At 40.7% G+C, this 16,314-nt stretch overlaps 1 protein-coding gene across 7 annotated transcripts in view; it reads left to right on the top strand.

The window, feature by feature from the left end:
* eml6 (EMAP like 6) overlaps positions 1–16,314 on the top strand; it is a 192,328-nt gene that overhangs the window by 42,399 nt on the left and 133,615 nt on the right. For all 7 annotated transcript variants that reach the window (XM_033025217.1, XM_033025216.1, XM_033025214.1 and 4 more), the window contains exons 5-7: positions 2,547–2,732; positions 4,707–4,842; positions 7,623–7,824. In XM_033025217.1, coding sequence (XP_032881108.1) covers positions 2,547–2,732; positions 4,707–4,842; positions 7,623–7,824 — 524 coding nt within the window. The remainder of the gene's footprint in view (positions 1–2,546; positions 2,733–4,706; positions 4,843–7,622; positions 7,825–16,314) is intronic.

Here is a 16,314-nt window from a genome sequence, read left to right as displayed (position 1 = left end):
GGATTGATGGAATCAGAGAGTTGACATCATGCAGAAATGTGAAAAGTTGACTATTTAAATAAGATGTATATCAGAAACTAAGCTAATAATTTATAAATATAATGTGAAAAGCCAATGAGAGAATGAATTTAATACTCTCTTCAGCTGAAAATAGCTGAAAAAACTTAATCTACTCAAATTTGATTTTCCATATATTTTACTGCACCATCTAATCTACAATGCATTAATTACATTAATTTACAGAAAGACTTTAGCTTAAATTTATCTGAACTGCAAGTGAATTCTGCCTTCAGAGAGATTAAAAAAACAAACCAGCACTGTGCTATTGCACGATGGAGCTTTCGGTGCAAGAAAGTACTATTGAAAGAGCCTGGGAGTGTTGTTGCAATGCATTCTATACAATATCTCTTGTTGCAATGCATTCTATATCTCTTGCATGGTTTCTAAAATTCACACCAAATAATTAGTCACTGTGTTGTAAAAACAATGATTTAGTGAAAATTATTTTTTTTAAAACCATCTTGTAGCAGTTCTGGACATTATGTGGAAATAATCAAATTTGATTTATGGTCTTGGATGGTGCAAAGATTATTGACTATTGTGGTTGCAACCATGCATGCTGCGTATTTAGTCTTACTTGAATCTTAAAGAATCTTGTAAATGTTTTGAGAGTACACGTGTGGAGGTATATGTTATAGAGTGCTTACTCTATGTTATGTTCTTTTTGAAATGTTGATGGAATGTGTTTGTCAGGGCCTGAAGAAGGGTCCTGACAAGAAATGCCACCTATCCAATTTCTTCAGAGATGTTGACTGACCCACTTAGTTACTACAGCACTTTGTTTTCTAGCAAGATTCCAGCATCTGCAATTCCTTGTGTCTGTTGTATTTGTTCATTGAATAGAACGGTACAACACAGGGGCAGCTCCTGCAGTCCACAGTGTCTGTGCCAAACATGATGCCAAGTTAAACTAATCTCTGCCTGCACATGATCCATATTCCTCCATTCCCTGCATATCCATGTGCCTATCTAGAAGCTTCTTCAATGCCACAATGTATCTGCTTACACCACCATTCCTGGCCGCACATTCCAGGCACTCACCATTCTTTGCCCCGCACTAGCCCCGCACATAGCCTTTAAACTTTGCCTCGCTGGGAAATAACTCCCCCTCTTTTAAAGCTATGCCCTCCTGCCTTTGAAATTTTCACCCTGGGGAAAATAGTTCTGACAGTTGTAAATCTCTTTCAATTTGATTCTTGAGTATTTCAAAACCTCTGATGCCTGTGTTTCATTTTTTATCCCCTTGTGTGGCACTTAACAATTGTCTGATTCAATGCCCATAATTGTCATATTACATCAATGTTGTTCACTACAATCTGACCTGCCTTATTTGATTTCAGTGGTCTTGATCTTTTTCATGCCTAATGATAAAGAACAGCACAACGCATTCAGTCAATTCATTCTACTCCATGTCATTCCACCACTTTCCATAATTCCACAATTCATTATTATATTTACGGCTCTCGAATTGGGTTCACTGAACATTGCTACAAACCTCCAAGCCTTTGGTTTAATAGACTTCTTTGGAGGCATTTATCAAATGCTTGAAATCCGGATCGGGGTGGCACGGTGGCGCAGCGGTAGAGTTACTGCCTTACAGCGGTTACAGTGCCCAAGACCCGGTTTCAAATCTGACTACGGGTGTTGTCTGTACGGTGTTTGTACGTTATTCATGTGACTGCGTGGGTTTTCTCCAAGATCCTTGGTTTCTTCACACACTCCAAAGACATACAGGTTTGTAGGTTAATTGGCTGGTATAAGTGTAAATTGTCCCTCGTGTTAATGTGTGGGGATCACTGGTCTGTGTGGACTCGGTGGGCTGAAAGACCTGTTTCCGTGCTGTATCACTAAACTAAACTAAACATAAATTTGTAAATACTTTTATTTCACTTCTATCCATGCACTTAGGAATCCAGATGCTTCCATTCTGAATGATGTTTGGTGTTTCTTCTCATCCCCCTTCTGCTGTAATTCCATTTATCCATTCCTGATCATGTTTATTTAATGGCAATTCAGGGAAACCATGGCAATTCAGGAATGTACATTTTTCATGATCTTCTAATTTAGCTTTTTTTGAGGGGGGTGGGTGGGGGTTAAACTATTAACTACTAAGCTAGTTCAAATTTACATTTTGCCTCTTTTTCACATAGATTTATTCCAGAACAGTAGTGGCTTCTGATAATGACACCTTTGCAGAAGCCAAGCAGAAAAGAGGATTCCATGATTTGAATGTAAATTTTAATGACCGATTTTAAAGAAATTACAAAATTGCTTTTTCTTTAGCAAAGGAAGATAATTTCAAAATTGTCTAAAGATTTCAGAAGCAATTTAGAATTTGGGATAATGAAGAATATGTAGGAGGACAGAGTATCATTTTTTACATGTTTTCTAAATTTCAATACCAAATAATTAGTCACTGTGTTGTAAAAACAATGAGATAGTGAAAATGTGTTGAAAATGATTTTTTTTTTAACTTCTTATTGCAGTTCTGGACATTATGTGGAAATGCACTAACACCCAAAAGGGGAATTTTCGGTAAAACTGGTGACCTTCAGACCATATTATGTTTAGCCTGTGCGAGAGATGAAACAACATATTCTGGTGCTTTAAATGGTGATATTTACGTCTGGAAAGGGCTAAATTTGGTCCGCACAATTCAAGGAGCCCATGGAGTAAGTAAAACACATGGGGCATAGTATCCTTTCCTTGGTGTTACATTATGTAATTGGTCGCTGTTTAAATTTGGTAACAAAAAGCAGGGATATAATTTGAGGAACGTTTTAGCAGTTAGGAAGTGAAAAGGCATCGGGAACTACCGATCCTGCACAGATGGGTATGTGTGTTTTATAATATACTGCAGGGCAAGGGTACTAAGGCTCAATGCAGTGTTACTGAACATAGCAAAAAATTGAAAAGGGATAGAGACCAGATGGAGACAGCAACCAATAGCCTTGAAACAAAGTACTTAGAGATTTTGTTCATCATAGCCCTGGTCTTCAACCAGGCCAACCTGAAGAGTGCTACCAAAACTGGAAAGAGTGCATTGAAGATTTACGAGGATGTTGCCATGACTCGAGGGCCTGAGCTATAGGGAGAGATTGAGCAAGCTAAGACTTTATTCCTTGGTGTGCTGGAGGCTATGTTGTGATCTTGTGGAGGTGTATAAAATCTTGAGCGGAATTGATAGTAAATGCACAGAGACTTCCCCAGGACTTGGAAATCAAGAACTACAGGATATAGGTTTAAGGTGAGAGGGAAAAGATTAAATAGGAACCTTACGGGCAACCTTTTCACTCAGGGGATGGTGGGTTTATGGAATGAACTACTGGAGCAGGCAATTGAGGCAAGTACGATAGGTACACAGATAGGATAGGTTTAAAAGGATATGGACCAAATGTGGGTATATTCAAAATACCTTCACCTTCTTATCCACCTGTGTTGCCACTTTCAGGGATCTATGAACTTGTATTCCAAGTCCCACTTTTCATCAACACAATCTAGGGCCCCACCAATTACTAGGTATTTTTCACCCCTATTTGCTTTTCCAAAATGCGACCCTTTGAACTTACCAGGTTTAAATTCAATTTGCTGTTGCTCTGCCCAACTTCTGAGATGATCTATATTATGCCTTGTGCAATCTTGCTTGTTGGATATGACACTGATTTTTGTATTACCTGCAGATTTGGTGATCATATCTCATACATTCACATCCAAGACTTTAATCCACATCACAAACATTGAGGGTCCAAGCAGAGATCTGCGTGCATATGGGACAGGAATGGAGCAGTGGGTAGGGATAGAGGAAGGAGTTGCTGATGTTAGGATGGAGAGATGTCAAGAATGTGTTGGGGATGTGAATCCAACCATGATATATTATCTATAGAAGAATATGTCCATAATTTTGTTCAGCTGTGTTTAAAGGCCTAGTTCTGGCGCAATGTATTTACTGAATACAAAAAATGTTTTGCTGCTTGTTGCAATTGAATGTGAGCAATTTCATTGGGTTTCAATGTGTAAGGGTTCACTATTTTTTAACCTATTTCTTTCAAGCCATCGGCTTTGATTTTCGTTAACAGTTTTGTTCTATTTCTGTATTTTCTATTCCAATTTTTTATGCATTGCAGGTTCAATTTTATGTTATTTTATCTGCCATAATTTCTGTCTCTGGGACTGAAGTTGTTCACACTCTGTCAATAAAGCTGAAATTCATTCATGTCCTGCAATTTACTAGTCTGAAATTCTGTCCTTTTCTTTCTCAATATTTTACATATTCACTTTTTTAGCTTGAAATATTCATATAGCATCAGATGTGGAACTGTTATGCTAAAGCAGTGTAAAAAATGATGATCTGAGTTTATACAGCAACCTGTTGTAAATTATTTTTTTAAATGGCATAGTTCTAAGTCTGGCCTTGAAGTAGTAATATGCCAAAGTTGATGGAGTAAATTCACTGATCCAGGGATGCTGGTTGAGTGGTGAGCAGAAGATCGATGCTATTTTATAAATGTCTCTTCAGTCTAAGTTCCTTTGGAGCTCTGCCCTTGTGTAGGGTAAATGTATGTTTTGTACATCAAATATAGTTCCATGATATTCCAGTTAATACTAACAATTAAATTTTCATGATGTTTTCTTTTCCCTCTTGGTAGGCAGGAATATTTAGTATGTATGCCTGTGAAGAAGGTTTTGCTACTGGTGGGAGAGATGGGTGCATCCGACTATGGGATGGTGACTTTAAACCAATCACAAAAATTGACCTTCGAGAGTCTGAACAAGGATATAAAGGTATAAATAATTAACCTTAACAAAATCCATGATTCTTCCTATGGCATTCTTCGGGGCATGTTTACTCATCTATATTACTGGAAAATGAACCGTTTTTAATTGTCTTTGATTTAAAATGTTTATCAATTTGCATTTAAAAGCACCTTTGGCAAAATAAAATGCTGCCAAAAGAGGAGGCATCAGAAAGTGGCGACAAACACCTTGGAGACTAAAGATGGCCCAGTCGTTGACTGAGGGAATTCCAGATCAGTACTCTGAAGATGGTTAAGTTCAGAGATGCCAGTGTTGGGAGGGATTGGTGGTGGGGTAAACATTAAGGTTACATTAAATGGGGTTATGATTCACAGAAATGAGAGCCAAATGAGTTAGAAGGTGCGGGGTTGGGGTTAGATTTGGAGATAGTGACGATTCCAGGCATTTGGTAGTGTGAGGTAAAGGTTCAAAGGTTCATTTATTGTCACATACACCATATGGTGTAGTGAAATTCAAGTTGCCATTGCACCACACTAATAAGAGTACAACACAACATTAAAGAAGAATTTAACATAAAACATAAAACATAAAAACATCCCCCCACAATGGTTCCCACTGTGAGGGAAGGCACAAAGTCCAGTCCCCATCCACTTGTCCACCCATAGTCGGGCCTATTGAGGCCTCCACAGTCGTCACTACGGGGCCCGATGTTTCAGGCCATTCTCGCCAGGCGATGGTGCTCCGGCGTCGGGAGAACCCTCTCAGCGGCTTGGGATGCGTGGAACGGCCGCATCCTTACTGGAGACCGCGGCTTCCGAAGCCGACAGGCCGCGCTGGATGGAGCTCCACCACTAGCGATCTCAGCGAAAGATCCCAGGCTCCTGATGTTAAAGTCAGCGCCACCGCCCGTGGCTGGCCGCTCCACAGACCCGCAGCTCCGCGATGTTAAATCGGCGGATTCAGCATTCCGGAGCTCCAGCGCGGCGACCTGGGCATGGCATTGCCCGCTGCACCGCAGCGATCCAACGCTGCGCCGCCGCTGAAGCCGTGGTTCTGGCCGGTCCCGTCAGGAAACGCCGCTCCAGACCCCGATGGTAGGCCGCAAGGACGGGTCGAGATGCTGCTCGGAGAAAAGCTGCCTCTCCGACCAGGTAGGGACTGAGAAATACAGTTTCCCCCTTTCCCCCCCCCCCCCTCCACAATCCCCACACATAATAAGAATAGTGCATTCTTCCTGCTGACTCTGGTAATCTTAGGCCCATGACTGTCATGTGGAAAAGAAGCATTCAGAATGCTATTTTGAGGTAATGCATTGGGAGCACCCAGAAATCCTGTTTAAGTGATAAATGTAGGATATTCCACATCACAGGCTAATTACCATCGTCTTGTTGGAACTGACTGTGCTGTGGGAGGACTGTCTGGAGGAGGCCCACGAGAGGAAGATGGCCAAGTATGAAGTGCTGGTCATAGACTGCCGCAAGCAGGGCTGGAAGGCAAGGTGCATGCCCATCAAGGTTGGCTGCAGAGGTTTTGCAGGGCAATCGCTCTACAAAGCCTTGAATATAAACGGAGTGGCGAGGAGAAAGGTCATCAAGAACACCACAGAGGCAGCGGAGAAGGCCTCGAGATGGCTCTGGATCAGGAGAGGAGGTCCATGGGGAGGAGCGAATGCCACCTGAACACAAGTCGTGGTCTGATCAACCACAGCTGGGTCGCCTGGGTGAGGGTGTCTGATGTTGAAAGACCCGAAACACCCAATGACTCCAGGTTACATCACTGATGATGTGTTCAGGAGCATCTATCGTATTTGTATCAACCACCTGGGCATCACCAAAGTCCTGTCCCATATGTAAAAGAGTCTGGCCTTACATTGACCTCATTAGCCACCTCCAGAATTTACAAAACTAGAGAGGAAGCAGAACATCCTTGATCCTGAAGATGCTGTCTACCCTGCTGAGTTAATCCAGCATTTTGTGCCTATCATTGATAAGTAAGGAAAGGTATCAAAGTTTAGGTAATCTCCTTGCAAAAGCCTGTATTGAGAAGTTATCCTGGAGAATATCAAAAGAGTTACACCTAGAGATGACAATGCAGAGTAAATGGTGATTGGTAGCTCAGGTCAGGGTTTTAATGGCGAACTTAAATTTATTTGAGTCTGGTTCTCTCTTAAACTGTGGCCATGGAAATTATTGGAGTACAATATTGGTAACAAACACTGATGATGTGAAACAGCCCTCCAAATACACTGATGCCTATCGGACATGAAACTGATATTCTTATTGGTCTGCACTAATTTGGCATTTCTATATAGTGAGGCATACTAAAATAAATGTGATATAGTATGATTAGGTAATAACTATACAGCATCCAAAGTATGCAATTTACCAGTTTTCCATGTGCATGATGCACTGATACAAGAAGGTGCCTTGTGACATCCAATTTCTTGCAGTGCACAACTGAATAGCCTCCTCAGAATCCATTGGCATGTGTGACCTGTGACAGCTCAGGCCACTGATACAGGCGTAGCCTGTCACATAATGCAAGGACTATTTGGTATAACTTGGATCTAATCTGCCGACCATGGACCTGTGTGCTGGAAACTAGCTTCAAAGGGAGCAGTTTTTTAAAAAACTTGAGGAATCTTATTCTTCAGAGGCTGCTGATGCTCTTTAATATCTAATTTATTCAATTTACATCTTCTATCTCCTAATGATAGCACCGTTCATGATATCCAATTCAATAACTGAACTGATCACAGTCCTGTGGTGCCAGAGATATCCTTATTGCTTTACTTTCATTTTTTAAAGGCCTGTCAATCAGAAGTGTTTGTTGGAAGGCGGACCGTATTCTCGCTGGAACCCAGGATAGCGAAATATTTGAAGTGATGGTTCGCGAACGTGACAAACCTCTCCTGATAATGCAGGGCCATTGTGAAGGGGAGCTTTGGGGCTTGGCAGCCCACCCTAAGAAACCATTGGTTGTCACAGGCAGCGATGATCGATCTGTACGGTTAGTATCTTACCATATTCAAGGTTTTGCTTTTATTTTCCATTTGATAGGGCAATATATTTGACTGAAACTGTCTTTTGGAAAAAGAGTATTTTCCACTAACTTATTATCTTATTAAGAGTTAAATATCAAAATCACGGGTTTATACATAATCTAATTAACATAGTAAGGTAATGATATCAACCTGGCATACATTATCCTTGGTTTACAAGAATTTACAAACTTTTTTTTACTTCTGCTTCATCTGCAACCTCCATTTTATTTCCATGTTGATTGGAAACTATTTATTTTTAATAGCATGCACCTTTTTAGCTTTATTGCTCGATGTTTTTGGTATAAGGGCAATAGGCATCTCCATGTTACACTTTTACCCCATCAACACCCTAACGCCAAGTTTACAAATTTAGAAGCTATGAGATTGCATTTACTTATAGCCTGGTAATTTTTTTTCTCTTATCTAAAATCCCACAATTACTAATCTAATAACTAAATATTTATGCTTGGTAGCCCAAATTATGGTCCGTTTTAAATGCAAAGTTGTGGTTCATTAAATATAGACAAGATTTGATAGGGAAATAAGAGTTAGAAATTCGACACTCTCCCTTTAAAGTGTAAATATGTGATGTGGCTACATCACACGGCTTAATTTTATTTTAAACGAATACTGGGGGAAATTGTTGGCAAGAGGAACATTTATTAACCATCCCTGGTTGCACTTAAGAAGGTGATGCTTATGGTAAAGATATTTCCACATGCTGTAGACCAAGTAGTTCCAAGCTTTAGACACAGGAACAATGAAGGCATGGTGATATAATTATAAGTAAGGATAATAGAAACATAGAAACATAGAAATTAGGTGCAGGAGTAGGCCATTCGGCCCTTCGAGCCTGCACCGACATTCAATATGATCATGGCTGATCATCCAACTCAGCATCCCGTACCTGCCTTCTCTCCATACCCTCTGATCCACTTAGCCACAAGGGCCACATCTAACTCCCTCTTAAATATAGCCAATGAACTGGCCTCGACTACCCTCTGTGGCAGGGAGTTCCAGAGATTCACCACTCTCTGTGTGAAAAAAGTTCTTCTCATCTCGGTTTTAAAGGATTTCCCCCTTATCCTTAAGCTGTGACCCCTTGTCCTGGACTTCCCCAACATCGGGAGCAATCTTCCTGCATCTAGCCTGTCCAACCCCTTAAGAATTTTGTAAGTTTCTATAAGATCCCCTCTCAATCTCCTAAATTCTAGAGCGTATAAACCAAGTCTATCCAGTCTTTCTTCATAAGACAGTCCTGACATCCCAGGAATCAGTCTGGTGAACCTTCTCTGCACTCCCTCTATGGCAATAATGTCCTTCCTCAGATTTGGAGACCAAAACTGTACGCAATACTCCAGGTGTGGTCTCACCAAGACCCTGTACAACTGCAGTAGAACCTCCCTGCTCCTATACTCAAATCCTTTTGCTATGAAAGCTAACATACCATTCGCTTTCTTCACTGCCTGCTGCACCTGCATGCCCACTTTCAATGACTGGTGTACCATGACACCCAGGTCTCGCTGCATCTCCCCTTTTCCTAGTCGGCCACCATTTAGATAATAGTCTGCTTTCCTGTTTTTGCCACCAAAATGGATAACCTCACATTTATCCACATTATACTGCATCTGCCAAACATTTGCCCACTCACCCAGCCTATCCAAGTCACCTTGCAGTCTCCTAGCATCCTCCTCACAGCTAACACTGCCCCCCAGCTTCGTGTCATCCGCAAACTTGGAGATATTGCCTTCAATTCCCTCATCCAGATCATTAATATATATTGTAAATAGCTGGGGTCCCAGCACTGAGCCTTGCGGTACCCCACTAGTCACTGCCTGCCATTGTGAAAAGGACCCGTTTACTCCTACTCTTTGCTTCCTGTTTGCCAGCCAGTTCTCTATCCACATCAATACTGAACCCCCAATGCCGTGTGCTTTAAGTTTGTAAACTAATCTCTTATGTGGGACCTTGTCGAAAGCCTTCTGGAAGTCCAGATACACCACATCCACTGGTTCTCCCCTATCCACGCTACTAGTTACATCCTCGAAAAATTCTATAAGATTCGTCAGACATGATTTACCTTTCGTAAATCCATGCTGACTTTGTCCAATGATTTCACCACTTTCCAAATGTGCTGCTATCCCATAATGTGTGACTTGGAGGGATGCGCACGAGTGGTGATATTCCTATGAAATGTATTCCTATCCTCAATCGTGATATAGGTCATAGGTTTCAAAGGTGCAAATGGCATAGAATATTTGAGGAATTGCAGAGCATTTTATAGACTGTACACACTATAGTCACTGTACACCAGGTGACAATTAGTCAGATTATCCACTTCTTGTGAACACGACATGGGGGATCATTCTCCACAAAGTCCACTTGTCAGGTATGTGCATTAATATATAATAGGACAAGATGGGTGCAAGAGAGTAAATTCAATCTCTCTATGACACTTACCACTTTATTCACACGCGGACAGGCAAAAAATGATTGACTTTACAGAAAGTGACATTACATTCAATGTCTATGAAAAGAAAATGTAATTTGGAGATTTTTTGGTGATTTACAAGGATGTAAATTATGTTATAATGGCAGATTTGAAAGAGACCAGGGAAGTTCCCAAGAATAGAATTGCTAACAATACCTGCTAACGGGGGACAGGAATGAATTGGAATAATTGGTGATAACAGAATTGAAAGAACAGAAATTGAATCTCCTGCTTAAATAAGCCAAAAATAGCATAAGGAAACTTCTGAAGTAAGCAGAGAGGTAAAACATTTGGGGCTTGAACACATTTTTCCTCATGGTCTTGTTCAAGCCCCAAATGTTTGATCGGATTTTGAAAGCAGGTCAGTTGCAGGCAGTGAAACACTTTATCCATGGAACATTATTAGTCTCAAATATTAGGCTAGATCTTTTATCCTTACTAACAAAGCTACTAATGGCAACCATGCTGTTTAGAGATCCCTTAAATCATGATTGATTATTCATATTGCTACTCAAACATCAGCCCATATACTTTATTTAAAAAATTGAGAGTTTCTCTAGAATACAAAAATCTGTGAAACAACATGGTCCACTTATTCTTGGGTACTGGTTGAAATGCATTTCAAGTTTGGTTTTATGCCCTTTTATCATTTCATGATAGAATTGTTTTGTCAAGGGCCATTTTACATTTGAGTAAAACAAAGGTCAAAATCAGTTCTTGTAAATGCTTTATAAGACTTAAGTTGTATTTCGTTTTAGAAAGTTGATCCTCCTTTCGATTCTGTCATGGTTCATCAATTGGGAAAACTCGTTTTTTGATCTCAGCTTGCATAATTAATGGGATTCAGGCACTGTTCATTAATCCAACTTGCATTATTTAGCATCGTGATCACCCGGTATCATGTTTTAACAGGGAATTCCACTCTACTGCAAGTTGTTTCTTATTTCATTTCATCCAATTCTTTATCCATGATCTTATTTCAGACCATAACAATAACCATATAACCATATAACAATTACAGCACGGAAACAGGCCATCTCGACCCTTCTAGTCCGTGCCGAACACGTATTCTCCCCTAGTCCCATACACCTGCGCTCAGACCATAACCCTCCATTCCTTTCCCGTCCATATAACTATTGTGTTGGGATAACAATCATTGCTCAAAGATTAATCATAGACTCAAACAAGTCTCTTCCTTATAGTAACACAGTACTCTGGATTAACTGGGCATCAAGCAGTTGTTTATGGTGAATGGTTGTGGTGATTTCATGTTATCATGTTGAGTGCATTGAATTGCCATAAATTTGGCTTTGATGATGCATCTTCTGCTTCCGCAGAGCACAGTTGCAAATGGATTAGCCTTGCACTCACATGCTGGGTCTGAAATTATCCAGGATAGCAATTCTTGGAGCTACCTCTTCCCTTAGCTCTTCAGTTGTTCATGAAAACATTTTCACACAGCACAGCTGATGTACTGAATGTATGGAATAAATGGAATTGGAATATTTTCATAATTCTATGTGCAACTAGACCAAGTGGGACCCGTTAGGTCCCGTCCCCTCAACGCGTAGTTGCGGGGGGGGGGGGGGGGGGGGGCGCCTGCGGCGTTATACGCACACACACTGACAACCACCCCCACACACACTAACTACTGCCCGCACACACACACTAACTACCACCCGCGCACACACACACTAACCACCCCACTTGATATATTAATATTATTCATTTGGAGAGAGGGGGGGAGAGAGAGAGGGGGGGGAGAAAGAGGGGGGGAGAATATACACACACACACACACACACACACACACACACACACACACACACACACACACACACACACACAGCGAAGGTGAGGGCTAGGACAGCGGAGGAGCGCTGTTTGCGCGATGAAGAGGAAGGTAAATGGCTGTCATAGAGTACCATAAGTCCTTTAGAGAGGAGGGGGGGGGGGAGAAGGGGAAACAAAAGGGGAGGAGAAGGGGAGAGAAGGTCTTCCTAGGTCGTGAAACTCCAATGAGCCAATCAAAATGGCTGGTCAGCGATGGCGATGGCCTACGGCTGCCCTCGACTGCATATAAGTAAATAGCGACCCCACTCCGGTGCACTACGAGTGAAAAAGACCCATGCCGACCAAATTTTACTTGCGGAAAATTTTTCAATATGCTGAAAAATTTTCCGCGACCTAGCTGAGGCCGCGAGTAGGCGGGAACCTCCCTCGAACATGAAGGAGAATTTCAGCCACTTCATACGACCTCCTAGGACCTCGTGTCGGCCATGCTGCGAGTTTGAGTCCAGGGCAAACTCTTCTAAACTCGCAGCTTAGGTCGCCTAAGTGGGACAGGCCCTTTTGAAATACAACACAACAGGTTGGTTAGCAATACTGAGGCACACGTTTGCATCCACTCCCAACACACTAGAGACAATTTACAAAGGGCAATTAACCGACATGTTTTTGGGATGTGGGTGGAACAGGAAATGGGGGGGGTACGCAGGGGGACGGGGTTCCCCTACTTTTCAGTTTCCAGCTCGGGTTTAATGTGTACTGCAGAAAGATTAGACTCGTTTATCACATGATTCAACTGAGACGAAAACAATTTGTTAACTGCCACTGTTAGCACTTGTTAACAGCCAGTAGTTAACACGTAGTTATACAATGTGTCATCAATACATCGATCTGCATTCCTCAGTCAATATAATTGTGTTTTGTCCCAGTATTAATGATGCCGTGTTCCTTTGAATAAAATTAACGGGAGAATTTCTTAAAACTTACAGTCATTAAGGGCTCCAGACCGTGACCACGGGCTTCTTCCTGGTGTGCACGTACAGTCATTCACCCACATTATTTTAAGAAGGAACTGCAAATGGTGGAACAATCAAAGGTGGCCAAAAATGCTGGAGAAAATCAGCGGGTGAGGCAGCATCTCACCCGCTGAGTTTCTCCAGCATATTTGTCCACCCACGTTATTTAGTAATTTGTACCAGTCATTTAGGGATGTTATATGAATTTTTAAAAATAAGTTTATGCGTGTTGTTTTCTCTCTCTCCTTCAAGTTCTTCTGTTTGCCTTTATTTGCTTCCGTTTTATTTAGTGCTATTTATCACGTGGTTGTAGCTTTTGAATGATTTAAACGTATCGGATTTTAAAAATTCATTTAAATTCATAATGTTGCCCGAGCGCCAAATCCCTTCAGCTGTATCTGCAACTGAAGCTACGGGTGGATTAGTAGACCTTGAAGAGGCATTGACACTTTGTATTTATGTAGAGGGGTAATAGAGAAGGGCTCCGGACCACGAGCTCACTGACTGAATGATACAGACGTCCTGACTGAAAATCACACCCTTCCGATCAATTATTTTAGAATAAGCCTTTCTAGAGAACATGCTACTTTTTGCTTTGCCCATTTTCAAAATATACAATTTTGAATTTGGCATTTGATTGGTACAAGGAGACTACAAAGCTTGTAATATCTATTTTTTTACACACTGTAACTTTCTACATTTTTACTTTTGGGTATGTATGTGGCAATTATGGCTCATGGAATTTTCTCCCACACTACTGGTAACAACATATTTAAATACGTGAAATTTTCGATCTTTCCCAACCCCTTAAATGCCTGAAGAAGGGATCTGACCCTAAACGTCACCTAGCCATTCCCTCCATAGATAGACACAAAATGCTGGAGTAACTCAGCGGGTCAGGCAGCATCTCTGGAGAGAAGGAATAGGTGACGTTTTGGGTCGAGACCCTTCTTTGGACCCTCCATAGATCCAGCCTGACTGGCTGAGTTCTCCAGCACTTTATGTTTTGCTCGTAAAATAAATCCGTGGTCCACTGAAGAAACAACACAATAGACCACTCTGGAAGTGCATGTTTTGCTGTACACTTCATACTGTAGAACACATCATAATACACCTTGAGTGAATTAATGGGGTTAGATTTTTTTAGATCTGTTGTCTAGAATTAATAGATACCCACCCCATGTACCTTATATCAGATTTGAATCGGAATTCCGATTTTTTTTGCTTTCCTATTTGTCAATTTTTTGTGCCCGATTATTTGGCGACCAATCAACCGCTGTCTCTAAGGGGGTTGCGTCCAATCACCGACCAGCTTTCCTTAAAATTCCCGTCCAATCAACAAATCGGTCTCCTCCCGTCCAATCAGCCGCTGTCTCCAAGGGCTTTGTGTCCAATCACATAATGCGCTGATCACTCGGCGACCAATCAGACAGTCTCCGAGGGGCGTTGTGACCAATCACCGACCTGCTTACCTCACCGAAGCAGACGATGGCTAGAGCCAACACACAGAGAGAGAGAGAAAGTGAGAGAGATGCAAGAAAGTAGCTATGACATATAATAGCGATGTTACAAAGCCTACCTTCAGCGGCGCTGCAGTTCTGCCACTGGCCTTGTGCGCGACTTTGGCGCCTTTGAAGGGGGGTGGGATTAAAATGCAGGTTTGTATCGCTTGTCGGAGAGGGATTTCCTCGGGCTGCTAGTCGATGAAGAAAAATCGATCGGACTTTCATTCCCGGTTTTTTTAATTAAAAAAATCGCTGGACAATTTAATAGTTGGATTAAAGTAAAAAGCGAGTTTGAACGCCCTCAACGCCTATAACGGATGGATCGTAATATCAGGACAAACCAAAAGGTAAGTCATTTATTTCACATATAATATTGTTTCTTGGGGTGGCTTTAATCAAATTTTACGATGCAAAAATGTTATTTAGGTCCCATAAGAACCGGCAGTGTCTTTGCCTGCCGATATGGGGTTTAAATTCACAGCAACATTCCAATCGATCACATTCCAGAAACACCCACTGGCAAGATGATTTAAATCCTCTTTTTTTTGGACAATCATGTCATAAGAGCATCTAAATCGTCTATATTTTATGTTATTGTCTATACATAGTCAATATTTTTATACTAAATATCCACAACAGTTTTAGCCACATGTATTGTGCAAAAAATTATAATTTTGATTATATTAAGAGTGGATGTTTCTAGATTAATTAATGGGAATTAAACATTAAATCCCTTCCATCTGGCATACAAGTTCATGACAGTGAGATTTTAAAATCATGTTATATTGTGAATTCTTGTGTGAATGGGACTAGTTTGATATTTGGATACTTAGGCTATTAAAAACAAATTATCCTTTTCTTAAGAAATGGATAGATGTTTAGATCTAGTAATTAAATTTAGATGCATTTCATTGATTAGATGAATTTAATTGATTTGATGAAACTGATGAATATGAATTTTTTGTTGGGTATTTACTATTTGTTTTAGTGTTTAACTTTATCATTTCAACCTTTTTCTAAAACTGCAAATAATAACTTGTTTCTGTTAATGCTGTTCAGTGTTTTTTTTCCTTTACATTTTAAACAGATATCTCCGAAGAAGAAATCCAAAATTGTCAATCCAAATGCCCAGCAAAAGAGACTGATTTGGACAACATCCGCAGAGAGTATCCGAATTTGGACTACTCCAAATGCAATGATCTACAGGACATTGTTAATGGGAAAGTAGTGGGCAGAAAGGCATGTCATGCGTGGTTTGAAGAGCAAATACGTGTAGTTTACAATGCCAAAATTGGAAAGTTGAGGAAAGACGAGGTGTACAGAGTTGCTTATTGGTTACAATTTGAGGAGTACGATGATGCTACTGATTATGATATGCCAATGTACCAGCTAGCAACTGATCTTCTCCATAAAAACTTGGTCTATTGCTAGAAATTGTAATTTATTTACCTATCTGTTATGAACTTACAGCATATAATACAATAATATTAAAGTTCTGATCTTGAGAATATCAATTTTTTTAATATTTCAAGGCAGTCTGAGTGTTTATTACTATTTCCGTCACAACGGTCAATTTTATAATTGGCTAAAATTAGGTAACTAACTAATTATATGCTTTAATTTCAGATCATCCAAGTAAGATGTTTTATATTTGTTTC

Source organism: Amblyraja radiata, chromosome 8 (assembly GCF_010909765.2).
Source record: "Amblyraja radiata isolate CabotCenter1 chromosome 8, sAmbRad1.1.pri, whole genome shotgun sequence".
In the NCBI taxonomy this organism is placed as follows: Eukaryota; Metazoa; Chordata; class Chondrichthyes; order Rajiformes; family Rajidae; genus Amblyraja; species Amblyraja radiata.
This window is presented reverse-complemented; position numbering and strand designations above follow the sequence as displayed.